General features: G+C 39.1%; 1 protein-coding gene across 4 annotated transcripts in view; it reads right to left on the bottom strand.

Moving 5' to 3' along the window:
* The window catches only part of LOC140187099 (transmembrane channel-like protein 7), a 54176-nt gene that overhangs the window by 22067 nt on the left and 19562 nt on the right, over nucleotides 1-12547 (bottom strand). For all 4 annotated transcript variants that reach the window (XM_072242047.1, XM_072242048.1, XM_072242050.1 and 1 more), the window contains 3 exons: nucleotides 11153-11300; nucleotides 9178-9351; nucleotides 5424-5587 (listed from right to left, as the gene is read on the bottom strand). In XM_072242047.1, the coding sequence (XP_072098148.1) occupies nucleotides 5424-5587; nucleotides 9178-9351; nucleotides 11153-11300 (486 nt within the window). The remainder of the gene's footprint in view (nucleotides 1-5423; nucleotides 5588-9177; nucleotides 9352-11152; nucleotides 11301-12547) is intronic.

The raw sequence follows: 12547 nt of genomic DNA, 5'->3' as shown, positions 1-12547 counted from the left end.
CTTAAAATCACCTCCGATACTGACGGATCAGTTAGGAACCATTTTTAAATACTTTCTTGTAGGATTCCACTAACTAAGCAATCTCTTAGTGCATCATTAAGTCTATTACTGAACTGACAATGCTAAGACAACTTCTCCTACCCTGACATGTACGCTGAAATGGACTCCCCCTTCCTAGTGATTTAACTTATGAAACCTAAAGAGTTCCGCAACCAACAATGGTTTTGGTTATAAATGCTCCTGCATTACTTTCACGATATCAACAGAGATCATTTCAGCTGGCTTTGTTGGAGTTGTCAAATTTCTAAGCAAACTGTATGCCTTATACTCAATGCACTCAGCAAAACAGGTACTCATTTCTCATTGGCTTCAAAATACTGCTCAATTAGTTCTGTGTACGAGCCAGTTATTCATTGACTAATCGAACATGTCTATCCTTCTGATGTAGCTAGACATTTTTGCTTTTTTTTAATGCATCTGGGAGCTGCTAAATGCAAGATGGTGCCTGTAAACCATAGTAACGTTCTGCAGGCTACGTACAGTACTTCTAGGTATACTGCTATTGAATACTCTCACTGCAATCTGCAGCATGTAGATTCCCTTTAAGCAATGCACTTTTAAATCAATTTAATGATCTTCAGATTTTAGATCTTCTGCATGACTTGGTGGACCAAGCATGTATGGGACCTTTAAATGGAGGAAGGCTGATTATCATAGCCAGTAGCGAGGCAAGGTGAACCAGGCTGAAATGCAGAGGGATGAGTCCCCCACTACCCAGCATCTTGTTAGTAAATGTGCAGTCACTGGAAAACAAAATTGAAGACCTGAGGGCAAGTTTGCTGTATTGGAGAGAAATGAGAGATTGTTATGTTCTATGTCTGAGCAAGATGTGGCTTTCTCCCAGCATGTCAGGCGTAGCAGTCAGACCGGAAGGCTTCTCAATTCACTGAACAGACCAAACTGCTGATCGGAAAAGGCAAAAGGTGGAGGTGCGTGACTCATGATAAACTCTTGGTGGTGCTCCAATGTGGCAGTTTTATTGAACCTGTGTTCCCCTGATGTTGAACACTTAATGGTCAAATGCTATCCATTCTTTTTACCTAGGGAGTTCTCCTCCATAATCGTGACTCCAGTTTACCTACCACCAATGGCCGACTATAATCAAGTGCTTGAGATACTGCATGATGCCATGTCCAAAAAAGAAACAGTCCATCCTGACATATTTCAAATCTCGATTGAAGAAAATCCTGCCCATTACCATCAGCATATAACCTATAGCACCAGAGCTCCCAATGCACTAGATCACTCTAATACTAAGATAAGGAATGCCTGCAGTTCCATGCCCCGATCGCATATCAGGAAAACTGATCTTTTGGCTGTCTTTCTCTGACCTGCACACAGGCAGAGGCTAAAGAGCAAGGCCCTAAAGATTAGGACAACAATGAGGTGGTCGTGGGAAGCAGAGGAGCGGCTATGGAATTGCTTTGAGTCGGTAGACTTGACCATGTTCAAGAACTCATCTGTGGATCTGAATGAATACAGCGTGGTTGTCCCAGACTTTATAAAATCAGTTGTAGATGAGTGTGTCCTCACAAAATCATTCAGTCTTCCCCATCCAGAACTATGAGATCTGCAATCTGTTGAGGGCTAGATCCGAGGCATTCAAATCCGGTAGCCAGGAAAGTTACAGAGGTCCAGGTATGATCTCTGAAAATCCATCTCACCAGCAAAGTGACAATTCCAAACTAAACTTAAATCAATGAAGGATGCTCAACAGTTGTGGCAGGGCTTGAACGCTGTCACTTCTTATAAAGTCAAGTGACAACAAGGCTTCATTTCCAGATGAGCTCAATGCCTTCTATGTATGGTTTGACCATCAAAATATGGAGGAACCATCACAAACTCCTACAGTCTCCAATGATCCTGTGATGTCCGTCTCCGAGGCCAAAGTGTGGGCATCTTTCAGGAGGGTGAACCCACAAAATACATCCAGCCCAGATGGGGCACTTGGGACAAGTATTAAAGACTTATGCTTTAATGTGTTCACCGAGATCTTTACCCTCTCGCTTTGGCAGACTGAGGTACCCAAATCCTTCAAGCAGGCTTCAAATTAGACCAGTGCCTAAGAAGAACATGGTAACCTGCCTCAATGCCTACCGTCCAGTCGCACTTGTATCCACAGTGATGAAGTGCTTTGGGAGGTTGGTGATGAAACATACCAACTCCTGCCTGAGAAGCAATTTGGATCCACTCCAAATTTGCCTACTGAGAAACAGGGCCCCCATCGGATGCCACCTCATTAGCCTTTCACTCAATCCTGGAACATCTGGAGAGCAAACATACATCAGGATGCTCTTTATTGACTACAGCTCGGCATTCAATACTATCATTCTCACAAAACTAATCATAAGCTTCAAGACCTTGGCCTCAATACCTCTTTGCGCAATTGGATCCTTGATTTCCTCACTTCCAGACCTCAGTAAGTTTGGATTGCTGACAACATTTTCTCCACAACCTTCCTCAGCCTAGGTATATCACAAGGCTATGTACTTAGCCCCCTGCTCTACCCGCTGTACTCTTATGACTGTGTGGCTAATCACAGCTTCAATGCCATTTTCAAGTTTGCGGATAACTTCAATGTTATTGGCCAATTCAGCGGTGATGACAAATCAGCAATAGGAGGGAGATTAAAAATCTGGCCGAGTGGTGCCACAACAACAACCTCATTACTTAATGTCGGAAAGACCAAGGAGCTGATTATTGACTTCAGGAGGAGGAAACCATAGGTCCATTAGCCAGTACTCTTCGGAGGTTTAGAGACAGAGCAGGTCAGCAGCATTAAATTCCTCAGTGTTATAATTTCAGAGGACCTGTCCTGGGCCCAGCACATAAGTGCAATTACAGAAAAAGTAAGGCAGTACCTCTACTTTCTCAGGAGTTTGTGAGGATTCAGCATGACATCTAAAACTTTATCAAACTTCTATAGATGTGTGGTGGAGACGATATTGACTGGCTGCATCACAGCCTGGTATGGAAACACCAATGCCCTTGAACTGATAAAAAAAAGTAATGAATTTGGACCAGTACATCACAGGTAAAGCCCTCCCCACTGTTGAGCACATCTACATGGAGCATTGTCACAGGAGAGCAGCATCCATCATCAGGGACCCCCACCACCCAGGTCATGCTCTCTTCACAGTGCTGTCATCAGGAAGAAGGCACAGTCATCTCAGGAATCACAACACCAGGTTCAGAAACAGTTATTACCGCTTAACCATCAGGCTCTTGAACCAAAAGGGACAACTTCACTCAACTTCACTTGCCTCAACACTGAAATGTTCCCACAACTTATGGACGCACTTTCAAGGACTCTTCATCAAATGTTCTCAATACTTATTGGCTATTTATTATTATTTATTTCTTTTTGTATTTGCACAGCTTGTTATTTTTTTCACACTGGTTGAACACCCAGTTGGTGCAGTCTTTTATTGATTTTATTGTGGCTATTATTCTATTATGGATTTATTATATATGCCTGCAAGAAAATGAACCAGGGCTGGAAATGATGAGATATATGTACTGTACTTTCATAATAAATTTACTTTGATAATAAAATTTTCTGTGATAATAAATCAGATTCTGGTTCCTTGTGTTACTCATGAGTCGATACCACCTTTTTAGCCAGTACCACCACAATTTGTATCATTGAATACCTCTTCCATTCCATCCAATTTCAGACCAACCCATTTGTTCATCAGGACTAGCTGAAGAGTTGCCCTTATTACCCCACCCAGGACTGAGTAACAGCATATGCAGAGGATCACACCCAGAACTTTCTCGGCCTAAAAGCCCTTTTATTCTGGCCAGCTAAAAGCTGGATATTCTTGAAATTTTTAATACTTATGTAATAATAATGTATTATTTTTGTTGATATTTTTTCTTCGCCTCATAACAACATTTTTAGAAATTTAAAAATCCAGGCAGACAGATCAGTGAATGATTTAGTGGGTGCTGAATTATTACACGTCACTTTCTGACATGAGATATTAAAACAAAAACCTCTTTACTGCTATCTGAACAGTAATACAATTCTTCCAGCATCTTCTTCAATATTTATCTAACAACTGCACTATTATAAGTTAATTGTTCTTCATGCTTATCAACATTATGGCACTAAATTACTTTCAAAATTAATTCATTAGTAATGAAGCATTTGAGAACATTCTGAGTGTATAAAATGCTCTGTGGAAAAATTATTTCCTTTCTGTTCAGTACTGTTGTGTTGCAGCTTCACTTAGGGACCACAGGGTTCACAGATCACAGAAAGTTTTGACACAGGAGAAGGCCATTCCTCCAAGTAGGTCCATACTATCCAAAAGTTGAGGTGTTGGTTACTCCCATTTCAAATCTGTCAATTATATCCTTATAGGTTCAGGCTCTTCAGTACATTTTAAATATGTGATTATTTCTACCATTCTCTCAGGCACGGAATTCTTTACCAAATTCTTTACCAGGCAGAGAATTTTTTCACTTTGGATGAAAAAGTTTCCTTAAATTCCCTCTGATCCTTTTACCAATTAATTTAAAGCTAATGAGCCTTCTTCTAAGAGTTTGTTCATTATGTGCCCATTGTATGACATGGCAATCATGGTCTTTCCATGACCATGATTATTCTTGGCAAATTTTTCTGCAGAAGTAGTTTGCCATTGCCTTTTTCTGGGCAGTGTCTTTACAAGATAGTTGATCCTAGCCATTATCAATCCTCTTTAGAGATTGTCTTGCCTGGTGTCAGTGGTCGCATAACCAGGACTTGTGATATGCTCCAGCCGCTCATATGACTTCACGTGACCCTGATCGAGGTGGGGGGGGGCAACATGGCTAAGCAGATACTACATCTTGCCCAAGGGGACCTTCAGGCAAGAAAAGGAGCGCCTTAGACCTCCTTTGGATCCATCACACCACCCACTTCCAAGAGTAAATAGGTAATTCCTGCTAATCCCATTTAGGTTTCACATAATTTCAGATTCCACAATTAACTTCCACCTATTCTGCTTCATTACAAGTGTTAACATGTTCCGAACCAAGTAGTTTAGACCACCATGGAAGCTAATGATATCTAAATTGTATCCAAAGTGAAATTAGTTGGATAATATTTGCACCAAAAAAAAACTGACTTGTTACAAACTCGGAAAGAATAGACCCAATATATAAAGTACAACACATTGTATTTTCAATTACTTTTAAGGTTCTGCCTAATGGGTCTCAGACTGACAATACTTTATTTTATTTATCCAGCTCAACAAGTCTATCCTGCCTAGTCACAACAATGTGACCAATTAACCTATTAACCCATAAGTCACATCATTAGTAAAATATATTTAATCACAGATTTAGTTGTCTAGAAAAGCAGGTAGAGGGTTTACCTGATTAATATCAAATTGATTTCAGTGTTTGGTGGATAATCTTCATATTGGATAATTATCCAAAATAAGTATGGCAGAAGAATGTTGTTAAAGGTGAGGATTAAGCATGGAAGATATTCCATGAAGAATTCCTTGACAAATGCAAATCTCCCCTGTTTATTCTCCTAGGAGAAAGAAAGATAATTTAATATATACATAGATACCTGGAGCCATAACTTTTCCCAGTGGTACTAGTCCTCCATGTTTCAAATCCTTACAGAAGATCACTTTGATTCAGAATTCCAATATTCTGAATGGCATAAACCCAATGGAAGAAGAATTTAAATTTCATTGGGAAAGGAATAGCCAATTCAGGCAAAGATTAAAGAAAATGAAGACTAAAAGACTAAAACGAAGACTGAAGCTGAAGCCACTGGGATGTGTCAACCCACCAGTGGCATTGGTATTGTAGCCAGACTGTGGGTTCGCTTGCCTTCCCTCATCTAAGTTCCAGAGCAAAAGAAACTACACACACTGGCCATTTGAGGTCTACAGGGCCACACGCCCAACTTTGAGAAATGGATCAAGACTTTCTTACAGCTATGGAATGAGCTACAATTGTTATTGGCAAAAAATAGTGTATTGTAGCTATTGGCTCCACGTCACTGCAGGTTTCTTTCTTTTGGATTCATACTGGGCGGTAACACTCCTTCTGACTTGCTATGACATTTGACCAATTTTGACAGCAGCTTTCAGATGGCCAGGACACCAGAGATTCTAGAATTTCTATGTACAAGTTCATTAATCCAACAAGTTGTTGCCTAAGGATCAAAGCATTTCAGGTATTTGCAGTTACATTTCTGATATTAAGTGCTCTTCCAACAAACAACTTCACTCAAGCTTTCCTTAGTGTTGTTGAAGACAAACTAATCTACTCACTTTATTAGATCTACCTGTACACCTGCTCTTTAATGCAGATATCTCATCAGCCAATCATGTGGCAGCGATTCATTGCATAAAGCACGCAGACATCATCAAGACGTTCAGTTATCGTACAGACAAAAATCAGAATAGGGAAGAAATGGGATCTAAGTGACATTGAGCATGGAATGATTGTTGGTGGCAGAAGTGTGGCTTAAGTATCTCAGAAACAGCTGATCTTCTGCGATTTTCATGCACTATGGTCTCCAGAGTTTACAGGGAACAGTGCAAAAACTAAAAGAAAAAAATCCAGTAATCTGATGGTGAAAGTGCCTTGTTAATGAGAGGAGAACGGCCAGACTGGTTCAAGTTGACAGGAAGGTGACAGTAGCTCAAATAATCACATGTTACATCATTGATGTGCAGAAGAGCATCTCTGAATGTGCAACACATTGAATCTTGACGTGGATGGGCTATAACTGTTGAAGACTGCAAAAATACAGTTAGCGGCCACTTTATTCAGTACTTCCTAATACCTAACAAAGTAGCTACTGAGTGTATATTTTCTCCTATATTCTACCTGTTCCATCTTCAGGGTGCTTATCTCACTTTCATTTCTTCCTATTTTTATTTCTCTATTGCTATTTTTGCCGATCAGGTGCCGGAGGATTGGAGGATAGTCGATCTTGTTCCGCTATTTAAGAAGGGTCTAAAAATAAATTATATGCCAGTGAACCTGACATCAGTAGTGGGAAAGTTGTTGGAAGATATTCTAAGGGACCAGATATGTGAGTATTTGAATAGAAATGGACTGATGAAGCACAGTCAGCATGACTTCATGCGTGGTAGGTCATGTCTAATTAATCTTAGAGAGTTTTTCAAAGAATTTACCAGGAAAATGGATTAAGGCAAGGCAATGGATGTTGGCTTCATGGACTTCAGCAAGGCATTTAAGAAGATCCTGCATGGGAGCTTGGTCAATGGTCAAGAAGGTGCAGTTGCCTGGCATTCAGGATGAGGTAGTAAATTGCATTAGACATTGGCTTTGTGGGTGAAGCCAGAGAGTGGTAGTAGATGGTTGCCTCTCTGATTGGAGGCCTGCGACTAGTGGTGCGCTGGAGGGATCGGTGCTGAGTCCATTGTAGTCCGTCATCTATATAAATGATCTGGATGATAATGTGGTTAACTGGATCAGCAAATTTGTGGATGACACAAAGATTGGAGGTGTAATGGACAGTGAGGAACACTACTATGGCTTGCAGTGGGATCTGGATCAGTTGGAAAAATGGGCTGAAAAATGGCAGGTGGAGCTTAATGCAGACAAGTGCGAAGTGTTGCACTTTGGTAGGACCATGCACGGAAGGTCTTACGCAGTGAATGGTAGGGCACCGAGGAGTGCGGTAGAACAAAGGGATCTGGGAATACAGGTCCATCATTGTGGCAAATTTGATTTCAAAGCTTAAGAGAAGTTTAGATAGGTACATGGATGATAAGGGTATGGAGAGGTGCTGATTGATGGGATTAGGCAGTTTAAGTGGCTCAGCAGGGGCTAGATGGGCTGAAGGTCCTGTTTCTGTGCTGTACTTTTCTATGACTCTATGAAAATATTTACACTGTGCTTTGAAGTTAATTCCCAAACTTAATATTGAATAGGGCAATTTTGAGCTTTTCATGACAGTTTAATTCATAAATTAACTAAAAGTTTTAATTATTTAAATTAATACATGTTTTAACAGCATTTAAGCATATTGAATCACCCAAATAAAATCATTAGTTATCTAGACATGTAAGAATCTAATTCTTTAGAGAATTATGCCCTTATACTTATTTTCTGATGACAACAGATTGCACCTTCCATTAAGGTTGTGGCCATTTCGATCTTTCTGGGTTATCTTGATGTATTTTGTAAACACAATGGATTTTTATCCCTTAATAAATTCAATAACATCCGTTTGATTTTGCACAATTGTCAAAAATTGAGTGGAGCATTATAACTACATTAAACTGAAGAGAAACAGTTGGACTGACCAATATCATATAGTTACGGTATTGGCTTAAGTGGAATGTGGATGAGATTCAGGAACTTTTAGGAAATATTAATAATAAGGCTCGTACACATTATTTGTCTACTTGCACTGCCCTTTCTCTGTAACAGTGACATAAAGTTCTCTATTCCATTTATCTTCTTACTCTCAGTATACCTGAATATGGAGTGAACTGTCTGGGAGCATTTCACTGTATCTCAGTATACATAACAATGGCAAACCAATAATAAGAATTTTTCTTTAGTTTATTCAAAAAGAAACACGGGTAAATTCTTAATTTTTGCAGGAGAAACGCTTAAAAAAGGATTGGGCTTGAACTTGCCACCAGATGGAGCTGGTGAAGCGACTGCCTTAGGAAAGACAGGTAAATTCACAAGGGAGAAAGGATTAAAGAAAAGGATTAAAGGATTAAAGTGTGATGAAGCATAAATGGTCTTGTTTTCAGGTGCTTATTCTTTTATATATTACAATACAGGTCAAGTCCATCCCAGCTATCAACAGGACAATCCTGTTTTGCTTCTTATTCCCTACTGTCCTTGCAATTTAATCTCTCACATACAAATCAACTATCTTATTTTAGAATTAATTTGTCATTTACCTACACTAAGGGTAAATTTACAGTAGTCAGTTAACTCATGAACATGTCTTTGTATTGTGTGAGGAAATTAACCCACATGTTTACAAATGAAATGTGGAAATCCCACCCTAATCTCACCCAATATCAGGAATGAATCTGGATCCTTGGGACTGTGGATTTATAGGCTTGTAACATAATCATTCCATGTTCTTTAACTTTATCTACTGCTTACCTGCTGCTGGAAATTTTGAGATAATTTTGTGGCTTGATAAATGACATAGAAAGCTCCAGTCAAAACAATCATGATAAACAAATTGAGCAAAAAGCGGATGAAGTAAAGAATTGCTCTCTCCCTTGTAGTTCGTTCTGCTTTTCTCCTCTTGTATGTTTGCTCTGCTAAGTCAATCTAGTTAAAACAAAAAAAATTACAAGGCATGGCACTCAATTAACTTTGAATATTTAAAGTTTAATCAGCAGTTTAAACATTATCTTAAATATGTCATTAGAGTGGAGTTACTGGCCAAAACATCTGTTGAAATCTGCTTTACTTTGAGAAACTGGAAAAGTTTCGTAACAGGATGAGAGTGCAATTATGAAGAAAGCACGTCAGTGCCTCTACTTCTTTAGCAGTTTGTGAAGATTCAGAATGAAATCGAGAACTTTGATGAAGTGGAGAGTATATTGACTGGCTGCATCACACCCACACCCATACCCTCGAATGGAAAATCTTACAAAAGGTAGTGGATATGGCCCAGTCCATCATGGGTAAATCTCTCCCCGCCATTGTCGCAGGAAAGCAGTGTCCATCGTCGGGACTTTCAACACCCAAGGTGTGTTCTCTTCTCGCAGCTGCCATCAGGAAGGAGGCACAGGAGCCTCAAGACTCACACCAATAGGTTCAGGAACAGTTATTACCCCTCAACCATCAGGGTCATGAAACAAAGTGGATAATGTCACTCAACTTCACTTGCCCCATCATTGAAATGTTCCCACAACCAATGGACCCAGTTTCAATGGCTCTTCATCTCATGTTCTCGATAGTTATTGCTTATTTATTTATTACTTTTTTTCTTTTTGTATCTGCAAAGTTTGTTGTCTTTTGAACAGTGGCTGAAGACCTAGTTGGTGCGGTCTTTCATTGATTCTGTTCTGGTTATTAGTCTATGAATTTAATTAGTATGCTTGAAAGCAAATGAATCTCAGCAGATAAATTTACCTTGAATTCCAAACAAACCAATTACTAATGGTCTTACAGAATCTGGTTAAACTTAACAACGAATAATATTTAATCGGTAGCTCAGGTCCCTGGATCCACTTCTGCTGTTATAAACATACATAGAAACATACATAGAAAAGTCCTTCATAAAGTCCTTCATTTGAGAATTATTAGTTGTATAAAACATTAGTGAATTGTTTGATTGAAAGCAAGTTTATACATCACTCATTTGGACGCAGTTCTGGGATTCATATGACAGAAAAGATGTCAAGGCTTTAAAGAGGGTACAAGGAGATTTCCTGGATCAATTACCAGGGATTTTGTACTTCAAGCGAATCTAAGGATATTCCCCTTAAAACAAAGGAAGGGGAATGCATTAAAAAATAGAAAAGGAATTTTGGGTGGCTTGGCCTTTGTTGGTTGCTACATGATTCCAACTGCATCATAGCAACAACAGCTTGTTGACATCATGTATTTAAGAGAACAATAGATAATATTAGTTATTCAATCACATTGCTGGAAAGAGCCTTGAATGATCTACACATTTCATCAGTAAAAGGTGACCCAGGTCATCACTGAGTTGACTATCTAATATTTATACCATCCCTTATGCTATAACTACCAAGAATTATTTATGGCATTGATTGTCTCTTTGAGTAACTTATGGATTAATTCATAAATGAATGATATCACAGGCAGAAACAGTGTAGTCTGTGATGTATAGGTTAATGACTCCAATAACAAATGGGATTAATGTAGTGTAAATGGGTAGTGTAACAGTCAGCACTGCCATGATGGCTAGAGAGCCTATTTTCATGCTGCAACTCTTCATACGTTAATGACTCTAAATGGCTACAAAACCAATGGAGAAGAGCACAATTTTGGAACAAAACAGTTTATACTTGTTCAAATGAACTCATAAACAACTCAAGAGTGTTCATTTAAAAGATTACAATGGTATGGTTGCATGTGACCTATAAGGTTCCAATACCTTCAGTTCATTCACAATGCAGTGGTGCTTCAATTCAGCCATGGTGTTTTCCTTTATACAAAAATCCCAGAGAGTGAAGATCTTGGCACTTTGTCTGGAATTGTAATTATCCTCGTGCATACTCTCTTGTTTAAATCTATTCACTGTCCTGCGAAGACAAGCCCATCACAGTTTTAAAGAGCACTTATTTTCACAGTGTACTATGTGTTTAAGCTCAAGACTACCACATCATTGTGTTCAATGATGTTCTGGTTTTCTTCTGAGTTTCCCATTGTTTATACATCTTCTTATTACTTTTAATGTACTTTTCATAAAGGTCACAACTGGAAAAGACCAGTAGAATACTAGCACCAGTAAATCTGCAGATGTTGGAAATCCAAAGCCACACACATAAAATGCTGGAGGAACTCAGCAGGTCAGGTAGCATCTATGGAAAAGAGTAAACAGTCAACATTTCTGGCTGTGATCTTTCATCATTTGAATACAACCACACATCTTTCAATTTCTCAAAAGTCCAATGAAATTGCATCTCAGGAGTAAGGTTGTGCTGAATGGAGTAAATGCCCCTTGGAGATCATTCCTAGAAGATGACAAACCATTGAATAACTTGTTCATTCCACATGACATTTTACCTCCTTTAAAATAAATCTGCCTCGGAGCATAGTAATAAATTCCACAGCTGTAGTCTAGGCATTTGAACCCAGGTTTCTGGATTGTTGGCACAAGCCCCTGGATAACTAGTCTAGTCATTAATTGCTTCACCACACTCTACCAATGAATCAAAGCTTTATCAACACTGATGGAATGAAGCCACCCCGGGGCATTACATGGATGTTCTGCTTTTTGCAATGAAATAATATAATGTTAACACCACCAAATCTGCTCAGAACTGCAACAACATGCTGTGACCATTTATCAGAAACATCCTAACTTTACAACGATTTAGAAGAGCTTTTCTACAGATTTTACAGTTAAATTGTGACATTGGTCTGTTCCAGGATTGGATTTGTTTCCCCCTTTCAAAAAAATGTTTCAGATCTTCCTAATTTATTTGACAATTTGTGTCTTAAAGACAACTGTAAGCTCACATGTGCTTAATAAATTATCTTTAAATGAACCTAGTATTTGTTTCCTCCTTAGAAAACTACCTTGACTTCCAAAGTTCTATCTTTGCCCATTCTCTTCAATGAAATTATAAATGGAACTTAATATTGGCCTCCTCTACTACCACAATGAGGCTGCACTCAGGATGAAGGAGCAACATCTCATGTTCCACCTGAGTAGCCCCCAACCTGACGACATGAACATTGATTTCTCTAAATTCCAGTAACATCTCCCACAACAGCCTTGCCCCTCTATTCTCCATTTTAGCTCTCCTCTTACCCCCTTCTCTTC

This window comes from Mobula birostris, chromosome 24 (genome assembly GCF_030028105.1).
Source record: "Mobula birostris isolate sMobBir1 chromosome 24, sMobBir1.hap1, whole genome shotgun sequence".
Taxonomy (NCBI): Eukaryota; Metazoa; Chordata; class Chondrichthyes; order Myliobatiformes; family Myliobatidae; genus Mobula; species Mobula birostris.
The sequence above is the reverse complement of the archived record's forward strand: the minus strand, read 5'-3'. Positions and strand labels throughout refer to the sequence as shown.